The sequence below is a fragment of the Trachypithecus francoisi genome, unplaced genomic scaffold (assembly GCF_009764315.1).
Source record: "Trachypithecus francoisi isolate TF-2019V2 unplaced genomic scaffold, Tfra_2.0 Lachesis_group12, whole genome shotgun sequence".
NCBI classification, from domain to species: Eukaryota; Metazoa; Chordata; class Mammalia; order Primates; family Cercopithecidae; genus Trachypithecus; species Trachypithecus francoisi.
Genome location: NW_022681457.1, coordinates 9,725,398 through 9,748,430, shown reverse-complemented (window position 1 = coordinate 9,748,430; position 23,033 = coordinate 9,725,398). Strand labels below are relative to the sequence as shown.

The 23,033-nt window shown below is 45.3% G+C and overlaps 1 protein-coding gene and 1 long non-coding RNA gene across 2 annotated transcripts in view; both read right to left on the bottom strand.

Moving 5' to 3' along the window:
- The window catches only part of LOC117091354, a 161,063-nt gene that overhangs the window by 15,648 nt on the left and 122,382 nt on the right, over nt 1-23,033 (bottom strand). The window contains 9 exon segments of the mRNA XM_033223593.1: nt 11,864-11,975; nt 12,237-12,370; nt 12,519-12,569; nt 14,101-14,151; nt 16,885-17,187; nt 17,436-17,712; nt 17,714-17,745; nt 17,971-18,273; nt 18,420-18,592. Coding sequence (XP_033079484.1) covers nt 11,864-11,975; nt 12,237-12,370; nt 12,519-12,569; nt 14,101-14,151; nt 16,885-17,187; nt 17,436-17,712; nt 17,714-17,745; nt 17,971-18,273; nt 18,420-18,592 — 1,436 coding nt within the window.
- On the bottom strand, nt 18,894-20,254 carry LOC117093701. Its single transcript, XR_004441205.1, has 3 exons — nt 19,568-20,254; nt 19,093-19,306; nt 18,894-18,930 (listed from the first exon to the last, which is right to left on the bottom strand). It is a non-coding gene; the product is annotated as an uncharacterized LOC117093701 (long non-coding RNA).

Sequence of the window (23,033 nt, the reverse complement as noted above, 5' to 3'; positions counted from 1 at the left end):
TGAGTTAGCCTCTGCCAATCTGATAAGCACTTACTTTTTAAAAAAAAAAGACAATTGATGAGTTTTTTCATGTTGTTTGATAGTGAAATATCACATCCAGATAACACATCTGAAGACAGAGATATAACAGGCATACAGAATAAAAAGAGCAGGTCTAAAAGATATTTCATTTTTCTGTTTTTAAACAAAAATTCCTCTCTTACTTTAGATAATTAATAAAAGTTACAGAGGCCAACACAAGGTGAAAGAGAGACCTATCATCCAAGGCCTTTCAAAAGAGAAAGAGCCAAACTTTGATATATTCATCAGAAGAATTTCAAAAAGACAGATTACAGAATTTTAAAATTAAAAACTTTTTGCATTAAGAATAAGTTAATATTTTAGTAAAACCTTGTTTTAACCAATTATTTAGTTTTGTATCAGTGTGCGTTTTTTAAATATCAAAGACCCATCTGTAGAATGACTATTATAATTTATTTCTTAATCATAATCAACTATATTATACAACCTTTCTTTTTAAAAAAAAGTCCTGTTTTTACTAACCTTATTGTGACTTACAGAGACCATTTACATCATGCTTAAACTGCCTGTTTTGTCCTAAATATCCCTCTTTCTTGAACTATCAGTTATTTTATTTCAGGACAAAAATTCACTACATAAGACACTTTCTTGTGTAAAATTACTTTCCTTTTCATCTTTTTTTACCAAAATTCCTCTTTATATTTATAACTTTCTTTACATCTCTCTTCTTTCCTGGTTCCATTTATCTTGTTTTATACATGACTTTTAAGTAAGCTCTGAATTAGACACAGATATTTATCTCTTAATAAGAATTGTTCCTTAAAAAATGTTTTTCTATAATTTTTAAATTATAAATTATCCAGCTAGTCAATTAATATCTATTATTTAATATAACTTTAGATTCTAAATTATGTGATAAGTTTGTTTATAAGCATTTATTCCATTGCATTTACTTGATAAATTTATTTAATAGTTTACTTAGATTATTTATGAACACTGTGACAGTCATCACTTCAAGTTAATTCCCTGTTAACCAATGTTATAAACTATGAATTTCAGGTGTTTACTTAAGTAAGGGAACTTATGGTTAAATATAAGGGTATTTTTTAACCAATATCTCAGTTGTTAGCTGTTTTCACATAACCAACAATATTACATGGCTTCTTTATTAAAAATTATACAAGCAAAGATCATTCTGTTTTGGGCTGGGTTTATAATTTTGTTTTGTGTGTGTAAGGCTGCTCTTGAACTCCCAACCTCAGGTGATCCACTGACCTCGGCCTCCCAAAGTGCTGGGATTACAGGTATGAGCCACCGTTCCCAGCCAGGTTTGTAGTTTTATAACCCTTGTGGCAAATCTCATACTATTCTGCAGGGATAAGCCCAAAACCACTTGTGCAATAAATGCAAACAAAAATGCTAACAATTCTTAAGACATTTCTAATCTTATTTTACCAATAGTTTTAAAGCCAGCTTATTTGTTAAAGATTTTACTTAAGTCAGATGAACTTGAAGACGCATTTTGTTCTGATAAAGTATTTGATTTAAGCACTTTTATTTTCTTTAGGCCAATTAATTAGAGCTCTTTTGTATATTTTTAGTAGTGAAACATAATGTATACCACACACAGACACATGGATGCATTAGGCATGCTGATAGAAGTACATCTTATAGATTCAAAAATCCTCTTTTTTTTTCTATCTCAAACTTTCAAACTCTTTTTTTTTTTTTTTTGAGGCAAGGTCTCACTCTGTCACCCAGACTGGAGTGCAGTGGCATGATCTCGGCTCACTGCAACCTCCATCTCCCATGCTCAAGCGATTCTCCTGTCTCAGTCTCCCAAGTAGCTGGGATTACAGGAGTGTGCCACTACTGCCTGGCTAAGTTTTACGTTTTTAGTAGAGACAGGGATTCACCATGTTGGCCAGGCTGGTCTTGAACTCCTGACACTTACCTCAGCTTCCCAAAGTGCTGGGAATACAGGTGTGAGCCACTGCACCCAACCCTTTCAAACTCTTCATAACCTGTTTCCTTACCCCAGGCAGTTATCAGCTAAATATCCCTGAATTTCCATATTACAGGAAACAATTTTTAATGGGTTCATTGCTAATTAAACATAAGATTATAGAAATCTATCATAAAGGCTTTTAAACACACCAGACACACACACACACACACACACACACACACAGACATCCTGTAGCTTTTACTTCAAAACTCTAGCCATGAAATATTACTATAAATTTACCAGTTTGCAAAAACAAATTTGGATCTGGACAGTGGTTTTTATCTCAGTAGAAAAGTAACAGCAGATGTAAAGCAAGCAGAAAAGAAAACAGAGAAAGAGAGAACTTAGGAACTCTATAGTTTGCAAGCCGTCATTAGGGCTCTCTTACCTTGATGTAAATGTGCACAAAGACCATAATCTTTTTGTTTTACACAAACTCCAGCAGGTAGAGACACCATAAAACCAATGGAGTGCCTACAAGGGGGTCATTCTTCTTGTTTTCTCCTCATTCTTAGATTATTTGTTTCCCACTTTTTCTTTTCTTTTCTTTTCTTTTTTCTTTTCTCTTCTCTTCCCCCTCTCCTCTCCTCTTCCCTCCCGTCCTCTCCTCTCCTCTCCTTTTGTTAAAGGAGGAAGTGAGTTGTGGCCTAGGGGTTTGTGCAGTGGGCCACAGTGTGCTGGTTGTGGGTGGGACTCCACAGGGTCTCACCACTGAGTCATTTCTTCCCTTTCATGTGTGTCAGTTTTTCTCTCCGAAGGTCTAAGCACCTCCAGGAGTGCTCAAAATGCAGAGTGACCAACTCCCATCTGTGCTTCCTGGACAAACCTTTTTAATACTAATTTTGCTGTGGGTTCCCTGTAGGCCACTCACATCACGGTGGGGTCCACCCCCCCAGACACTCCCACAAGCCCCTCTCATCACTTCCCACATTTCGGCTGGCAGGAGCAAAATGCCCTTTCTTTTTTAAGCTGAGGAAGCACATTCTCTCATTTCCCTATGAAAACAACAGTTCAGTTCCTCATGCAAATGTGAGCAGGCAAGCCAAATTGAGATTAATTTGTGGAGAAAAGCAATGGAGAAGACCCTTTAGAATGTTCTCCCAACTAGAAGTAGGATCCTTAAACAACAGCTTCCTAGAAAGAAAAAGAAATAGTAGCTCAGAATAAATAAAGGGCCGTCAACTAAAGGGAGGTCGGGGCTCAGGAGGACTTACCACTTCCAGCAGAGAGGCTCAAAATCCCGGAGGCTTTCAGTGGGCCCCTGCTGGTACCTTAGCTCCAGGTTGAGACAACTCCTTTGGGGTCCTGAGTCTTATCTGAGACCTCACGTGTTCAGGCACCAAATTATTGTGGACAAAAAGAGTCAAACTCTGTAATACATTAAAAGAGATTTATTCTGAGCCAAATATGAGGGACCAGCCTTCAGGAGGTCCTGAGAACATGTGTCCCTTGACTTTTTAATAATAGCCCTTCTGACAGGCATCAGAAGATATCTCATTGTGGTTTTGATGTGTATTTCTCTCATGATCAGTGATGTTGAGTTTTTTTTATATGATTGTTGACCGCATGTATGTCTTCTTTTGAAAAGCATCTGTTCATGTCCTTTGCCCACATTTTAATGGTTGTTTTCTTCTTGTAAATTTAAGTTCCTTAAAGATATTGGAGAGTAGACCTTTGTTAGATGCATAGTTTGCAAAAACTTTCTCCCAGTCTGTAGACTGTCAGTTTACTCTGTTTACAGTTTCTTTTGCAGTGCAGAAACCCTTTAGTTTAATTAGATCTCATTTGTCAATTTTTGCTTTTGTTGCAATTTCTTCTGGCATTTTAGTCATAAAATCTTTGCCCGTGCCTCTGTCCTGAATGTATTGTCTAGGTTGTCTTCCAGGTTTTTATAGTTTTAGGTTTTACATCCATCAATCAATCCATCTCAAGTTAATTTTTTTGTATATGGTGTAAGGAAGAGGTCCAGTTTCAGTTGTCTCCATATGGCTAGCCAGTTATCCCAGCACCATTTGTTGAATAGGGAATCCTTTCCCCATTGCTTGTTTTTGACAGGTTTCGTAAAGATCAGATAGTTGTAGGTGCGTGATACTATTTCTGGGTTTTCTATTCTGTTCCATTGGTCTATGTGTTTGTTTTTGTACCAGTACCATGCTGTTTTGATTACTGTAGCCCTGTAGTATAGTTTGAAGTCAGGTAACATAATGCCTCCAGCTTTGGTTTTCTGTTTTGGTTTTTGCTTAGGCTTGCCTTGACTATATGGGCTCTTTTTGGGTTCCACATGAATTTTTAAATTTTAAATTTTTGGTTCCATATGATTTTTCTAGTTCTGTGAAGAATCTCAATGATAGCTTAATACAAATAGTACTGAATCTATAAATGGCTCTGAGCAGTATGCCCATTTTTAAGATGTTTATTCTTCCTATTCATGACCATGGAATGTTTTTCCATTTGTTTGTGTCATCTCTAATTTTTTGAGCAGTGTTTTATAGTTCTCCTTCAAAAAATTGTTCACCTTCCTAGTTAACTATATTCCTAGGTAGTGTGTGTGTGTGTGTGTGTGTAAACTATAAATGGGATTGCATTCCTGATTTGGCTCTCGACTGCTATTGGTATATAAATGCTAGTGATTTTTGCACATTCATTTTGTATCTTGAGTCTTTGCTGATGTTGTTTATCAGCTTAAGAAGCTTTTGGGTTGAGACTATGATGTTTTCTAGATATAGGATCATGTCATCAGCAGACAAAGATAGTTTGACTTCCTCTCTTCCTATTTGAATACACCTTATTTTTTTCTCTTGCCTGATTGCCCTGCCTAGTATTTCCAATACTGTTGAATAGCAGTGGTGAGAGAGGGCATTCTTGTGCCAGTTTTCAAGTGGATTGCTTCCAGCTTTTGCCCATTCAGCATGATGTTGGCTGTGGGTTTGTCATAAATGGCTCTTATTATTTTGAAGTATGTACCTTCCATACCTAGTTTAATTAGAGTTTTTAACAAGAAGTGATGTTAAATTTTATCAGAAGCCTTTTCTGCATCATTGATATAATCATGTGGGGTTTTTTTGTTTTAGTTCTGTTTATGTGATGAATCTGTTTATTGATTTGTGTATGTTGAACCAATTTCAGGCTCATTATTGGTCTGTTGAAGAATTCAATTTCTTCCTGGTTCAGTCTTGGGAGGGTGCGTGTGTCTGGGAATTTACCCATTTCTTTTAGATTTTCTAGTTTATGTGCATACAGGTGTTCATTATATTCTCTGATGGTTGTTTGTATTTCTGTGGGATCAATGGTAATATTCCCCATGTCATTTGTGATTGCATTTATTCGAATCTTCTCTTTTTTAAAAAGTAGTCTAGCTAGCAGTCTATTTTATTAATTTTGTCAAAAAAACAGCTCCTGGATTTGTTGATCTTTTGAATGATTTTTTTGTGTCCCAATCTCCTTCAGTTCAGCTCAGATTTTGGTTCTTTCTTGTATTCTACTACTAGCTTTGGGGTTTGTTTGCTCTTCATTCTCTAGTTCTTTTTTTTTTTTTTTTTTTTTTTTTTTTTTGAGATGGAGTCTCGCTCTGTCGCCCAGGCTGGAGTGTAGTGGCTGGATCCTGGCTCACTGCAAGCTCCGTCTCCCGGGTTCACGCCATTCTCCTGCCTCAGCCTCCCGAGTAGCTGGGACTACAGGCGCCCGCCACCTCGCCCGGCTAGTTTTTTGTATTTTTTAGTAGAGACGGGGTTTCACCATGTTAGCCAGGATGGTCTCGATCTCCTGACCTTGTGATCCGCCCGTCTCGGCCTCCCAAAGTGCTGGGATTACAGGCTTGAGCCACCGCGCCCGGCCCTCTAGTTCTTTTAGTTGTGATGTTAGGTCATCACAACTAATGCGATGTGGACATTTAGTGCTAGGCATTTTCCTCTTAGCACTCCCTTAGCTGTGTCCCGGAGATTCTGGTATGTTGTATCTTTGCTCTCATTCATTTGTAATAACTTCTTGATTTCTGCCTTAATTTCAGTATTTACCTGATGTCATTCAGGAGCAGGTTTTTTAATTTCCACATAATTGTATGATTTTGAGTGAATTTCTTAGTCTCAATTTCTAACTTGATTATGCTGTGGTCAGAGAGCGGTTTGTGCCGATTTCAGTTGTCACAAACTGAATTTGCTGAGGAGTGTTTTGCTTCCAATTATGTGACTGAATTTAGAGCATGTGCCATGTGGTGATGAGAAGAATGTAAATTCTGGTTTGGGGGCGTGGAGAGTTCTGTAGATGTCTATCATGCCCATTTGATCCAGTGCTGTGCTCAGGTCTTGATTATCTTAGTCAATTTTCTGTCTTGAGGATCTGTCTAATATTGTAAGTGGGGTATAAAAGTCTCCCACTATTTGTGCGTGGGAGTCTAAGTCTCTTTGAAGCTCTTTACAAATTTCTTTTATGAATCTGGGTGCTGCTGTGTTGGATGCATAGATATTTAGGAAAGTTAGATCTTCTTGAATGGAACGAATGGAATTCTCATGGGAACATGACCAAGGTTCTAAGATCCATGAAGGTGTCAGTTTGAGTGACATACTTTTTTTTTTTTTTTTTTGAGACAGAGTCTCACGCTGTCACCCAGGCTGAGAGTGCAGTGGGGCAGTCTTGCCTCACTACAACCTCCTGCCTCCCAGGTCCAAGCGATTGTCCTGCCTCAGCCTCCCAAGTAGCTGGGGTTACAGATGCTTGCCATCATGCCCAGCTAATTTTTGTATTTTTAGTAGAAATGGGATTTCACCATGTTGGCCAGGCTGGTCTCGGACTTCAGACTTCATATAATCTGCTGGCCTCTGCCTCCCAAAGTGCTGGGATTACAGGCGTGAGCCACTGCGCCCTCCTGAGTGATATATGTTTTTACCTGCAACCACAAACTCTTACAGATCATCACAGGTAGCTAGAGAAAAATATAAGACCAGATCGTTTATAATTTCGCTTGATTCAGACAATTGTTGGTCCTACGAGAAACTGAATCTGGTACTTTCTCAATGTGAACTAGGAATAGTTTCACTTTATGGGAAATTGCAACCTACTTATTTTAGAAAACTGAGTGATATTAGAGTGTCACATCCTGTTTGTACTTCTCCATGGGTGTGGGGGAAAAAAGACAAAAAGGGTTTTGTGTGATACTTGGGAGATGTGAGCTTTTATAAAGACAAATATATACATATATACACACATATATACACATGTATAGTTACTATTACAATTATCTGGCCTAAGAAAAGAGACAGGGAACCAAGATTCTTCTTTATAACACCTTTTTCGGACAAAGAATGGAACAGAAACACATACTTTTTCTCCTCAGACACCAAGACTCAAGACTGTCTCTTTCCTCTCAGGCCAGTAAGGAGTCTCCACTTTCCACCAGTAGTTCTTACAGATGAAGCCCAGTTGTCCCTACACGCCCATATATACAATCACATTTATAGTTGCTTTAAATTTCAAAATCTCTAACACTTGGGCCTCTTCCATTTTGTACTTGAGTTTATATTGCTAAGATGCATGCCTATTAATTTTTAGTTCCATATTATTATTATTATTATTTTCAACTTTTATTTTAGAATGTGGGGGCACATAACGCAAGTTTGTTAGAAAGGTATATTACGTGATGCTGAGGTTTGGAGAACAAATGAATCCATAAACCCAGGTAGTGAGCATAGCACCCAACAGACAGTTCTTCAGCCCTTGCCCTCCTCCCTCTCTCCCCACTCTAAGTGTCTCCAGTGCCAGAGCCAGACTGTCTCAAAGAAAAAAAAAAATCACAGGAAACATCCTGTTGTTACAGGCATTGGCAAAGTGTTTACAGCTAAGTCTTCGAAAGCAATTAGACAAAAACAAAAATTGATGAGTGGGACCTCATTAACCTACAGATCCAGTGAAGGCCTAATATTCAGAATCTAGAAGCAACTTACACAAATCAGCAAGCAACAAACAAACAGCCCCGTTAAAAAGTGTGCAAAGGGCCGGGCGCGGTGGCTCAAGCCTGTAATCCCAGCACTTTGGGAGGCCGAGACGGGCGGATCACAAAGTCAGGAGATCGAGATCATCCTGGCTAACCCGGTGAAATCCCGTCTCTACTAAAAAATACAAAAAAACTAGCTGGGCGAGGTGGCGGGCACCTGTAGTCCCAGCTACTCAGGAGGCTGAGGCAGGAGAATGGCATAAACCCGGGAGTCGGAGCTTGCAGTGAGCTGAGATCCGGCCACTGCACTACAGCCTGGGCGACAGAGCGAGACTCCATCTCAAAAAAAAAAAAAAGTGTGCAAAGGACATGAACAGACACTTATCTCTGCACACGTGTGCCCAATGTTTAGCTCCTGTTTATGAGTGACAATGTGCTATGTTTGACTTTCTGTTTCCACCTTACATCACTTAGGCTAATGACCTCTAGCTCCATCCATGCTGCTGCAAAGGGCATGATTTCCTTTTTGATTGCTGTGTAGTATTCTACGATGCATCTATCCAATCCATTGTTAGTGGACACCTGGGTTTATTCCACGTCTTTGTTATTGTGAATGGTGCTGCAATGAACATATAGGTGCATCTATCTTTTTGGTAGAGTAATTTATTTTCCTTTGGGCATATACCTACCAATGGGTTTGCTAGGCCGAATGGTAGTTCACCTCTTAGTTCTTTGAGAAATCTCCAAACTGCTATCCACAGCAGGCTGAACTAATTTACGTTCTCACCAACACTTGTTCCATTTTCTTTGCAGCCTTACCAGCATCTGTTATTTTTTGACTTTTTACTAATAGCTGTTCTGAGTGGTGTGGGTATCTCCTTGTGGTTTTAATTTGCATCTCCCTAAGGATGAGTCATATTGAAGATTTTTTCATATGCTTTTTGGACATATGTGTGTCTTCTTTGGAAAAGTGTCTGTTCATGTCCTTTGCCCACTTTTTAACGGGGCTGTTTGTTTTGTGCTTGCTGATTTGTGGAAGTTGTTTGCAGATTTTGAGTATTAGACCTTCTCTGGCTCTGTAAGTTAATGACGTCCCACTCATGAATTTTTGTTTTTGTTGCTTTTGAGGACTTAGCTGTAAACACTTTGCCTGTATCAAGGAAGATGTTTCCTATTTGTTTATTTATTTTATTATTATTATTTTTTTTTTGAGATGGAGTCTGGCTCTGCTGCCAAGGCTGCAGTGCAGTGGTGCAATCTCGGCTCACTGCAACCTTTGCCCCCCAGGTTCAAGCAGTTCTCCTGCCTCAGCCTCCCAAGTAGCTGGGATTACAGGTGCCTGTCGCCACGCCAGGCTTTTTTTTTTTTTTCCTTTTTGTATTTTTCGTAGAGATGGGGTTTCCACCATGTTTTCTTCTAGGATTCTTACAGGTTGAGATCTTACATTAAAATATTTAATCTGGGCCGGGCTCGGTGGCTCACGCCTGTAATCCCAGCACTTTGGGAGGCCAGAGGTGGCGGATCACAAGGTCAAGAGCTCGAGACCATCCTAGCTAACACGGTGAAACCCCGTCTCTACTAAAAATACAAAAAAAAATTAGCCGGGTGTGGTGGCGGGCGCCTGTAGTCCCAGCTACTCGGGAGACTGAGGCAGGAGAATGGCAGGAACCTGGGAGGCGGAGTTTACAGTGAGCTGAGATCGCACCACTGCACTCCAGCCTGGGCGACAGAGCAAACCTCCGTCTCAAAAAAAAAAAGAAAAATATATATATATATATATTTAATCTGTCTTGCTTTAATTTTTGTATATGGTGATATGTAGGGGTCTGTACAGTTTCATTCTTTTGCATATGGCTAGCCAGTTATCACAGGATTATTTTTTAAATAGGGAGTCTTTTCCCCATTGCCTGTTTTTGTTGGCTTTGTTTAATATCAGATGATGATGGTAGGTGTGTGGCTTTATTCTGTTTCATTGGTCTATGTGTCTGTTTTTGTACCAGTACCATAATGTTTTGGTTACTGTAGCCTTGTATTATAGTTTTTCCTAAAAAATGTATTTTATTTCAATACCTTTTGGGGTACAAGTGGTTTTTAGTTGTATGAATGAATTGTACAGTGGTGAAGCCTGAGGTTTTAGGGCACCCGTCGCCCAAGTAGTGCATATTGTATTTGGTACGTAGTATTTTATTACTCACTCTCCACCCCCTCTCTCCCTTCTGGGTCTCCAATGTTCATTATACCCCTTTATATGTCTTTGATTACCGACAACTTAGCTCCCACTTATAAGTGAGTGCACACAGTATTTGGTTTTCCATTGCTGAGTTAGTTCACTTACTGTCATGGCCCCCCACTTCATCCAGGTTGCTGCAAAAGACATTTCATTTTCTTCAATGGCTGAATACTATTTTCTTGTGTGTGTGTACCACATTCACTCATCGGCTGATGGGCACTTAGGTCGATTCCACATCTTTGCAATTATGAATTTTGCTACAATAAACATATGTATGCAAGTGTGTTTCTGATGTGATGATGTCTTTTCCTCCGGGACGTACACATTTGTTGGCTGCAGTGGGTTGCCGGTGGGTGCCGGGGTGCTGGCCTCCGTGTCGGTGTTCAATGCAGTGGTGTCAGCAAGGCTGGGTGGGGTGGGCAGGAGCCCAGCAGGTGTTCATATGAGCATTTGCACTGGTAGTGGTGTTAGCACGGTGGTGGGGCTCTGGCCTTACAGGATTGTGTACACCCTCTGTGTGCGCTTCCACGCTGGTGGCAGCTGCTGCTTGCAGTGGGGGTGGATCCTCTGGTCTCCGTGTGTGTGTGCACACCAGTGGCAGTGTTGGCGTGGGGAGGTCAGAGAGCTGGTGGGCACTGGACAGGCAATCTCTGCACCCACGAATGATCTGACAGCAGTCCCAGTGCTCGGGGTCATTGGTGAGGGGGTGAACTCATGCCAGCAGCTATGGCATGGCGAGATGCATGTGCACCCACGTGCTGTTGGGCAGGGGAGAGATTTCTTTGTTCTAGAGGGTAGTTGGCAAACGATAAGATTTCTTTATTCTAGACAGTAGAGGGTGAATGATAAGATTTCTTTATTTTACACGGTAGATGGCAAATGGCTGCTCCCTTTGTCCTAGAAAGTTCAGGAGTATTTGGTCCCTTGTGTTTCTCAGGATCCTCCCTCCAGACATTCTATTCTATGCATCAGGGTTTTACATCCTTCCAACACAACAGTGGTCTTTGACCTAGACATGTTGAACTCTTTAATGCTAGGACTCAAGTCCTCTTGCTGTTTTGAGACAATTCAGAAAAGAATCAGCCCCAGTCATTTTGCATACTTCTGTCTGACTGTCCTAGGTGAGTAGAAAGAAACAGTTCAACTGCTTGACAAGATTCATTGACCTGAGGTCTTGTCTGCAGCTGGATTTCTATCCTACTTCTGTGATTTTCCTGTTGTGGATCACCGACACACTGCAAATGGCTATCATTGCTTTTGACAAGGTGTCCTTTGGTTCTGCCTGGAAAGGCAGGAAGTCTCGAAGTGAGGAGCTCACAGATCATAGGCAGATTGAAATGTTTTCAGCAAGAATAGGCAAGTCCATAGAGACAGAAAGCACACTCGTGGTTAGCAGGTGCTGGAGGGAAGAAGGAATGGGGAGTGGTTGCTGACTGGGTGTAGGGTGATGACAATGTGTGGAACAGGATGGCAGTGATGGTTACACAATGATCTGAGGAGAAGCTGCACAGGTAGCATCTGAGAAGGAGCGAAGGGCTCACAGGGTTCAGAGAGGGTGTCAGGGCATCAGGCTGGATTTATCTTTTCCTGGTGGAAATCCGATATTTCCCCATTGATTTAGTTACTGAAGCATGTTTGGAACTCTGAACTGAAGAGATGGAGGCTCAGTAAAGCACACCAGGGAGTGTGGCGATGAGGAATAAAGAGACTGTGTTACGCATCATGGACCAGAGCACGCAGGTGTGCAGAGGTGTGGACCCAACACTGCCGTGTGGGATGTAGCCTCGTGTCTGGGGGTGGGAAAAGAAGGGGATCCAACCAAGGGAAGTCAACATTAATAGAGAGGAAAGGTATCACATGTTAATGGTCCTCCATGGATCACCGTGGAAAAATGTCTCTGCAGTCCAACACTGATTCCTCCTTCTGGAAACGATCGGCAGACAGTCCAGATAGCATTGGCCCTAAATTGTCTCCTGGAACTTCCTGGGATCATCAGATCTGTTCCTAAGGCCCCGACACTCTGAAGGGCGCATTCTTTTCTCTCCTGTTCACCTCCTGGCTGCATCTTGGAGGCTTCTCTGGCTGTGCTGAGGCTCAAATAGCAGAATCCCAAGGACCACCAGGATTAAGCCAGCCATGCCCATGTGGATGAGATTCTCTAGTGTGTAATCCTGGGAGTGTGAGGCTGGAGATAGTGGACAAGGCAGTCACAGAGGTCGGGACAGATCAACATCACCCAGGACCTCTGGATGTCCACCCAGAGCACATCCTTACCCTTGACAGGACCCAACCCTTGTGCCCAGCCCCATAAATGAGAGCATCTCCTCACTCACCAGTCTTGGGGTCTGAATTGTTTGGTGATGGGCCGAGGGTGTCAGCTGCTCCTGAGAATGAAAACAGAGGGGAAGAGCCCTGAGCCAGCCTCTCCCCCGGGCTCTTCATGCTTATCTTCCCCTATGTCTCCTGACATGAGTTCTAGTGAGTTCCTCAATAAACCCTTCCTCTGCTACAGCAGCATTCCCTTCAGTCTGCTTATTGAATTATTTCAGACTCCCTGTGTCCTGCAAATCCAAACGTTGCTCCTGAGGCATTTGGGGAGGGCATTTTCCCGCACTCTGGGAGCTCAGAATCTGAAAGGTAATACAGAAGTCACTGAGCCCTGTGCACTGTCTGTGCAGGCAGGGACACAGGAGCACACAAGCCAATTCCCCCAGAGAGGAGAGTTTCACTTATTCACCAGCTGAGGACCCAGGCTCCACGCATGAGAGGTTGGTCCGCAAGGGCTCCCCAGTGTCAGAAGCACAAGAGGGGGAAAGTCTGGGGGTGCTTCTTCTTCACACGGCCTCAGCCAGTTCAGCCGGGGTTTCATCTTCTGTTTAATCTCTAGCTAACTAATTCCTCATATAGGCAGGAACACCTAGAATGCGACGCAGGTGACCACATTCACACACCTACAAATAGATGTACGCCAAATGGTGGTGTCACTCAAGGTTCATGAATCAGTATTTGTTTTTATGAAGCGTGAATCTAGGTGAGTCTAGACCAGGAACAAACATGTAAACACCTATCCCTTCAAATGTATTAAGCATAGGCGTGAATAGACATCAAATGAATTTGGATAGACTTCCATATTCAAATGTATCTTACCTAACCCCATGGAAATATGTATATATGTAAAACTTCAGCTCTGTATTTAAGATGTCGTGACATACATGTGGGCATTTGAAGCGAGAAGTGCTGGCACATAATTTAGAAATAAAGAAGTGCCGGGCGCGGTGGCTCAAGCCTGTCATCCCAGCACTTTGGGAGGCCGAGACGGGCAAATCACGAGGTCAGGAGATCGAGACCATCCTGGCGAACACGGTGAAACCCCGTCTCTACTAAAAAATACAAAAAAACTAGCCGGGCAAGGTGGCGGGCGTCTGTAGTCCCAGCTACTCGGGAGGCTGAGGCAGGAGAATGGCGTGAACCCGGGAGGCGGAGCTTGCAGTGAGCTGAGATCCGGCCACTGCACTCCAGCCTGGGCGACAGAGCAAGACTCCGTCTCAAAAAAAAAAAAAAAAGAAAGAAAAGAAATAAAGGAGTAAAATTTCCCATTGTCTCATGGTTTACACACGTTGCATTAGTAAATTAGAGGAGATCCGTGGAAAATCAATTAGCACGGGGCGCTTTAGTAGTGAGTTGGTATGAATACAGTGAATATACTCAAGTAGCTTTCTCAGGGAGAGTTGTCTCTTCTTTAAAAAATGTAAAGGGAAGAAATGCTTCACTTATAAATTGTTAAAGGTGGTGAAGAATTCTTTACATTAGAATGGATGTAATTTTTTAAAATGTCCACCCAGGACACCCAGCTCCCCTTGACAGGACCTGACCCTCTGTGACCAGCGTCTTCACCGCGAGCGTCTCCTCACTCACCGGCCTTGGAGTCGGACTCGGTTTGTGGTGGGCTGAAGGTCTCAGCTGCTCCTGAGAATCAAAACAGAGGAGAAGAGACATATTAGATGTAACTTATATAACAAATTCTGTATAAGGTGACATATAACTTATATAACCTCCCTGTCAAGGAGAGGTGGGTGTCCTGGGTAGACATATAAAAAAGTAAATTCAGGTCAGGCGCGGTGGCTCACGCCTGTAATCCCAGCATTTTGGGAGGCTGAGGCTGGTGGATCACAAGGTCAGGAGTTCAAGACCAGCCTGGCCAACATGGTGAAACCCCGTCTCTACTAAAAATACAAAAATTAGCTAGGTGTGGTGGTGGGCGCCTGTAATCCCAGCTACTTGGGAGGTTGAGGCAGGAGAAGTGCTTGAAACCGGAAGGTGGAGGTTGCAGTGAGCCGAGATCGCAACACCGCACTCCAGACTGGACAACAAGAGCAAAACTCCATCTCAAAAAAAATTAAAAATATATATATTCGTTCTAATTTAAAGAATTATTCAACACCTTTCACAACGTATAAGTGAAGTATTTGATTCTTTACATTTTTTAAAACAAGAGATAAGTACCCATGAGAAAGCTACTGGTTTGGGTATATTCATTGTATTTCATATTAACTCACTACCAAAGTGCCCCCTTCTAATTTAAATCTAAATTAACAATTTAAAGCACTTTTTCATATAAAAAACGTTTAGTTAGATGTTAGAATCATCCAGTGACTGGACAAGATTAGGCATGAACCCACTCAGGCCCAGGGTTGAACTGCACTGCAGCCCCCGCTGACCTCCCGCGGGTTTCACGAGCCACAGGGAACCGCCCAGTCAGTTTCCCTCGGGCCACTGTGCTTTGAAACATCCAAACACTTCTGAAGTTCATTAAGGAGACCTCAATTTTTAATATGTACGGGAGGAAGACTTGAGGTTAATGAAGAATGGATGTCTACATTGAATATATAAATTAAATCAAGGCCCAATGAAAGGCAAAGTAGAATTAAATATTTTTAAAGAATAGGTTCATATAACTGAAATAAAAAATATACATTTATATATTGAAGTATTGCTTTAAACGTTTTAGTAAAGGAGAGGGCAACAATGGACAAAGGCGTATAGAAAATACAGAGTAGAAATGAGTGACACACGACACACTCTGTGACTAATTCCCTAACTCGTGCAGGGAGCAGGTGCACGGTCCCTCCTTAGTCTCAAGGTGCCTGAGCACGGAGCCTCGGTGGGATCTGACTGTGATGAGGCTGGAGTCCACCCTAAACGTGCTCCTTTAGAGAGACGCACTCCAGCTGTGGGTGCCTCTCACATGGCCCCTGCTGTGCTCACCTGGTGGGCTCAGGCTCAGGGCACTCCTGAGACTAAGGAGGGGCCGTGCACCTGCTCCCTGGCAAGTTAGGGAATTATTGACAGCATGTATTGTGTGTCACTCATTTCTACTCTGGGGTGGACTCCACCCTCATCACAGTCAGATCCCACCAAGGCCTCCTCTCCTGTCTTGAGATGGCCCAGGGACCCCACAGGTGTGGGTGAGGGGCTCATCCTCAGGGTCTCTCGGAAATAAGAAACGAGAGCTGCCAAAGGACCGTCCATCTGTCTTATCTCCAACTCGCCTGCCCCTGTTCCTCCTCCATCAGTCCCAACATCTTCCCTGGGTCCAGCCTGACTTAGAGCAGGTGCACGGCCCCTCCTGCTGACCCGACCTGTTCTCCTTCCTCTACTCATCACGCATCCCGCAGGACAAGGTCGGGGTGTGGGCTCCTGCAGAGCTGTGCCAGGTGTTGCTTTTGGTAGAAAATTGGAGAGATTTTGTTTTGTACATGAGACAGTGGAGAGTCTCAACCAGAGGTGATGGCTCCTGGGAATCCTGCTCCTGGAGGGGGAAAGTCCCCGCTGCTCCACTCATCAGTGTTGAACCTCAGACACCTCCCTCCCCTCTGACCACCATGGAGGGAACACCTGCCCCATCCCTGGAGCCTCAGGAAGCCACGCGGACCACACCCTTACTGTCCACCCTGCCCTCTGCTGCCCTGGAAATCAGACCATGAATATTGAAGGTACCACTGAAACGAGTCTAAACACTTCTCTTGAACTGGGAGTGACGGTGTTTTTGTCACCCAGGGAGTCAGGACTTAGAGGTTGGGACCCCCAGAGGCTCTGATTCTGAGGTGGAGACATCAAGAGGGGAGCGGGTGGGGCCTCCGTCTTCCACCGTCGGTCTAATCTCATCTCCTCTGAGGTTCACCCCGTCTCCTCCCAGCCCTCCCTGCTCTTTACCCTACTGAGAGTCCAGGGGTTGGAGCCAGGGGTGGGAGGTCCCGTCTATTTCCACCCTCTCATGGACTGGACCCTCCCCTGCAGACCCTCCCCGTTCACTCCCCTCTTTTCTTTTGTTTTCTTTTTATTTGAGACGGAGTCTCGCTCTGTCGCCCGGGCTGGAGTGCAGTGGCGTGATGTCGGCTCACTGCAAGCTCCGCCTCCTGGGTTCACGCCATTCTCCTGCCTCAGCCTCCCCAGTACCTGGGACTACAGGCACCCGCCACCATGCCCAGCTAATTTTTTCTGTTTTTCAGTGGAGACGGGGTTTCACCATGTTAGCCAGGATGGTCTCGATCTCCTGATCTCGTGATCCACTCGCCTCGGCCTCCCAAAGTGCTGGGATTACAGGCCAACTCTCCTCTTTTCTTAGTGTCCAGAGCTCTGCTGGGAGCAGGGCTTGAGCTGAGCCTTTGAGCTCAGAGAGGACAGGGTCAGGGCCCTCACCTGAGACCATGAGCTCCAGGGGATCACTGGGGAGAGACAGCAGGTAGGGGTTGGAGCTGAGTGAGCCGTAGCACCTGTAGGTCCCCGCATGGGCTGAGGTCACAGGACCCATGGGGAATTCAGCCTGGTACTTATGAGATTGGTACTTTGATTTCAGATGCAGGGGGGGATGGGCTGCTCCCTCCTTGGTCAGAAGGAAAGTGTCCATCCATCCCTGTGACTGACACAGCGGGGTCACGTTCTCTCCTGAGGCCACTGTGGGGCCCGGCTGCACTGAGAGGAAGGGTCTGGCACGGATCTGTCCTGGAGAGAAGAAGGATGGGTGAGGGGCTGCCCTACCTTGCTTTGAGCTGATACCTCCTCAGGCCTCTCTCTAGGACCCTCAGTCTCTCTGTCTCTGTTTTCTCTGAGTCTCCCCTCCCTGCCCATCCCTTGTCTCTGTCTGTCTCTCCCTTCCTTGGGGCCCCCATCCCTCATCCTCACCACCTGGGCTCCCCTGGCAGGGCCTGTGCAGAGCCTGGGTCCCTGACTGAACCCGCTGGTCTCCTCACCTGCGATCAGGATGTCCAGGGGGTCACTGGGGGCCGACCACTCGGAGGAGAGGTTGTGTGCGCCAGAGCATTTGTACTGGCCTCTGTGGGAGCGGCTCACATGGCCCAGGGTGAAGTTGGCCTGGGAGAGCCCAGCCTGGGGCTGCTGGCCAGGGCGCTGGAGGAAGTCACGTTCCCCCTCCTTGTACAGAGCAAATCTGTCCTAACCGGCATCAGAGCCACACTGGAGGGTCAGACTCTCCCCAAGGGCCGTGACAGGATTTGCTCTGCACTGAGCACTGCAGTGAGAGTGATGGCTTCTTAGAAACACCTGGGAAAAGGTGGTCACGGTTTCCAGGAGCGACCCTCAGGCTTCCCCACAAACCCTCCCTTTCCCCCTGGGCCTCACCACTGCTGATCTTCCTGTGTCTCTGGCCCCAGGAGCCCTGAGCCCTCTCGTCCCAACATCATCCCACCTGGCGCTGCCCTGAGACGCGGCTCCTCCCCACCTGCCCGGAGACTCAGGGAGCTCCAGGCAATGCTGTGAATTTCTCACCTGGGACCAGGAGCTCCAGGAGATCACTGGGTAAAGACCACACATAGGGAGAGCGTGAGTCATAACCATAGCACCGGTACGACCACCTGCGACTCGGGCTCACGGGGACCACGGAGAAGACGGCCTGGAATGACCCACGGGTACGGGGCTGGGAGTTCAGGCATTGTGGGTGTTCATCTTCTCCTTCCTTACACAGAATGAAGCCGTCAAATTCCACCCGTGAGACACACTGGAGGGTCACATTCCCTCCTGAGGCCACCACAGGGCTGGGCTGGGCTGAGAGGGTGGGTTTGCTGTAGGCTCCTGGGAGAGAAGGAGGCACCGTGTTAAATGGTCTCCCACCTCCCACATCATCCCCAGGGCTGGGCTGTGAGAGGGAGACGCCCCTGAGAGCCGACCCCCTTCCTGAGGACAGAGCCTGGGGCTGGGACCCCTGAGTGTCCTCTCACCTGTCACCATCAGCTCCAGGGGGTCACTGGGCTCTGACCAGACTGCAGTGTAGCTACCATAGATACAGCGATACCGCCCTCCATGTTCCCAGGTGATGGATGCAATGGGGAAATAGCCCTTCTTGAGAAGCTCTTGTCGTATCCGTCTAACCCAGGATGCTGCGTTTTTTTCCCTGTATAGACGGTACTCATGAACCTGAAGGCTCCCCGACACCTGAGGGTCACTGGACTCCCCTCGCTGATCACAGACCCTGGTTCAGCCCAGAGAGTGGGCTTGGGAAGGGTCCCTGGAAGGAAATCAGAGATTGGATTCTAAGTCATTTCCCACCCAACAGATCTCAGCTCTTGATGGCAGGACCCTCCAGATGCCCCCATCAGTCAGCCCAGATCTGCTGTTCCCCATCCCCAACTGCACAGAGGTGGCCCCTTGTCCCCAGCGAGAAGGAGGGACCTGGGACAGCTGGGACAGACTCACCTGCCTGCACGTGGGTCCTGGGGCCCAGACTCAGCCCTGGAAGAGAGTTCCCTGTGAGAGGTTTGCCCCTGAAGCCTGAGCAGGTCCTCCCCTCCCTGGGATCTTTGTGAGCCCCTGGGGTCTCCTTATGGACCAGAGTTTGGCTGTGGGGTGAGGCCCCTCCTAGGTTAGAGTCTCCCCTCCCTCTTCAAATCTCACCGAGACAGACCAGGACCATGAGGATGGGGGTCATGGCGTCTCCTCCCACTGCCCTGCTCTGCGGATGGATGAGCCCTCAGTGCTGGCAGGACAGAGACACACAGGGTGTGGACACTCAGAGGCTGGGTCCTTCTTGTCAAGGGGTTTTGTCATCTGCAGCCACACAGGAAGCGGAACTGCCCTCCCCAGGAACCTGGCTGTCATTCCTTTAGGTCTGAGGTGGGGGCAGGCACCAGACCCTCTGCAGATATTTCAGACAGAAATGGGGTGTTTCCTGACCCCCAGCCACTGTCTGTCTGGTTTGTCCTCATTTCACTAAGGCCTGTGAGATAGCAACAAAAAGAACCGGTGCCTTCCTGTATGTGCCCTTCCTGATCAGGGTGAGCCAAGGCTTTTCCTTCCTTCTCACAGTCTCCCACAAGGTCTCCCTCCCTCCTTCAGCCTGTCCATCAGCACGATGTTGTGGGGTCCTTACCATGGCAGTCGTCTCTCCAGCCCTGGAGATGCTTCAGGGAAGACACACAGGTCCTTGCTGCAGGCCGCATCAGATCAGCAGAGATGCACGTGACACCTGACTGGGCAGTCCAGGCTGAGCTGCGTGTGGCAGTGAGCACAGAGGAGAAATGCAGGGAAATAGGGGAAGAACAGTTGACTTCTCTCTTGGCACGGGATTGTGGGGTTTTTTTCAACCAAATAGTCTCCTTCTCAACTTCTCCTTTTTAAAATATTTTGCTGCAGTGTCCACCCCCACCGCACTGGGAAAAACCTCTGAGTCTTTCCTGCCTCCTCGGTGCCCCTTGCATCCTTGGCTGTCCCTCTGCACCTCAATTCCTGGTCGACATTTTGGGAACAATGACTTATGTTTGCGCTTTGATTTGAGGAGCTGAGGAGGGAGCTGATACGTATTTGATGACTGGTTGTCCTCCGCTGCCTATGTGACCTTGGTTTGTAGTGTCCAATCTCTGAGCCTCAGCTCCTTCCTTTGCAGGCTGTTGTCATGAATCCCACTCATCACCGTGGTTGTGGGGTCAGTGGTGCCTGCAACATTGGGAGGGGCTCATTTCTGCCTGATTTCCAGACCAGGGTAAGACCTGAGGTGTCTGGGCCATGAGAGGATCTTGGTGTTGGACTCCACAGTCTATGAAGGTGATTGATGTCTCCACTTAAGATGTCGTATCTGACCCTAATGGAGAAACGTACATCAGGCATTTCTGAAAACTCAGAGCATGAATGTCATGAGCAGAAGAAGAGGTGTGGAAGTTCCCAAGTGTAGACGGATCGACAACAAAGAACAGAAGCCAGAGATGAGATGCCACAGGGTCCTGGGACCATCAAGGGCTCATTACGGTTGAGGTTTCCACCACCGAGTGGAGCTGGGAGAGGAACCTCAGGATTTGCAATGACAGTGAGGAGTTGAGGGCTCCAGACCAAGGTGGGAGGCTGCATCCATCCAGCCACACCTGAGGCTCGAGTGGACCCCAAGCAGCCCAGGAGAATTCCCTCAAGGGAGTGCACCAAACCATCCAGTGACAGAGCTGCTGGGATTCCAAAGAAAGAAACACTAAACACCAGGGTGTTCATAGAGCATTTATTAGGGGGACTTCCATACTGTGGGGAGTCCTTGTCTCCTTGCCCAGTGTCGACTTGCGGACCTCAAGGATGTGCTTCCACATAGCTGCACGTTCTTCAGATGGACAATGAGACACTGGGTGTTCTATCCAAGACTTTAACCTAAAACAAAAACAAAAATAAACCCCTAGAGAATATGTCTGAGTAGAGTTGTTTCTTGGGATACGCAGGGAATTCGTTTCAGTATTCCCTACATGTAACAAAACCTGACGTACCAAAGCAACTGACAGAGCTGCTTAGAAACAGAGTTCCCTGGTTCCAGAGGTTCAAAGCCAGAGTTGCTGTCAGTCCATTGGAGGAGATGCTGCTGCTGGGCAAGTGTTCTCTTAAGAGCATCTTATCTGAATTCCTGACGTCCTAAAGAATATCTAGTGATAGACCTTGTCAAAGCAGGAGATGAGTGAAGGACATGGAAGAGTTTCTTGTAGGGTTTTTAAAAAGTCCTTAGAAACAGTTCTTATCTCAGACCTGGAAGCATAAGCCTCCTCTCCTTCAGGTCTTCCTGGCCCTGTGGGGTCTGAGTTTGACCAAAGTCATCACATCCTTGCACCTGTGAATTTCCTATTGGGTGTCTGCAGTGAAGGGAGTGGGTTATAAAGTTTAACCTGAGAGTTTCAGGAATTTGGTTTAGGGGATGGCTTGTTTCTACCTCTTTAGCAAAAGGGTTAATTTTTCAAAGTTTTCTAGAAACAACCTAAAGTGCTTTATCAGTACCTGGGAATGCTCAGGACCTCAGCTTGGGTTCACGCCTGCAGGTGGAAACATGCACCTGTCCAACCCACAGAGTAGTCATGGCACTTTGTCTCTCTGTCAGAACAAAGGAAGAAGTGGAGGAGACCATCGGACCCTAGAGAGACTGGCTCCACCTCTTCTGTGTTTGTGGACAGACGCTGGGATAGCTCCCGTCAGTAACCCGGGTCACAGTCGGCACTAAGCCACCTTCCTGGGTGGGCAGGACACAGACTCGCTTTATCATTGCTGGACCGGGCATCTCTCATACATGTGTGTGAGGCTCACATGGGCCCTGACGTACTGGGCACAACACGGAGATGATTCTAAGCTTGGGAGTGTGGACACCACAGGACATGAGCGGCCACAGCAGTGGCCCCCATCAATTTTCATTGCTGAGTCAGTCCTGGGAGAAAATCTGAATAGAAGATCAATTGTGTACGAGAAAATCACCCAAGAGGAATAAAAGTCAAACAGTCTACTAGAGAAAAAACAGGTAATTATAGAAATGAATTACAAAGATATTTTGAGGTGAAAAATAGTAAATTATATTAACACATTTAGAAATAATTTCATCCAGAACAAGACATAGCTGAAATGATAAATATTATATTGGTATAGAATATTTATTAAAATTTTCAGAAGTCATCAGAGCAACTTTAGAAATGAAAAAATAGAAAACATAATTAATGCACACAAGAAACAGAATGAGAAGGGTTATCTCTCTATGGATCACACTTTCAGAATGAAAGAAGGAGTATGTTAGTAAAACTTGCAAAGAAAACAGTTGATGTTTTTACAGAAATGAACAAAGAACATGAGCTTAATGCGCACAAATTTATAAATAAAATTAATGTCTTGACCATGGTAGAATGAAAGATATCTAGAATAAATAAAAAGTAATTTTAAAACTACAGGAGAAAATGAAAACTATTCTCGAATGACAAGCATATTGGGACTGAATTTCCCAAAAGTAAAAAGTGGTAGAAAAAATGACCAGGAGATCAGGCTCAATTTGGGTGAATGGGAAGAGCAAATGTGTGCCTCTCTCCTTAAGAGGAATCAAAATGGTGAGTAAATACCGAAACGCCAAGTGGATCTTCTCAGAGAGCACCCTGGGGCTCACCAGAGAAGCACAGGGACATGGAAAGCACAGTGGAGAAAAGCCCAAAGTCAGGAGAGCCTCCTAACAAGAGAAGCGAGTGAGTGAGAGGCCCCCTAACACAAAAAAGGGGTAAGTGTGTTAGTCAAGGTTCTCTAGAGGGACAGAACTAACCTAAAGCCTTTTGATTTGTGATGCTGGGATGGCTTTTTCCTCATTTACATCTTTCGTTATTTCTTTGAGCAGTATTTCTAAATTGTCAGTGTATATGTATTGCATCTCTTTGGTTAGATGTATTTCATTTCTTTTCTTTTTCTTCTTTTTCTTTTTCTTTTTTTCTTTTTCTTTTTTTTTTTTTTTTTTTTTTTTGAGACTGAGTCTCACTCTGTTGCCCAGGCTGGAGTGCAATGGCAGGATCTCAGATCACTGCAACCTCCCCTTCCCAGGTTCAAGCAATTCTCCTGCCTCAACCTCCCAAGTA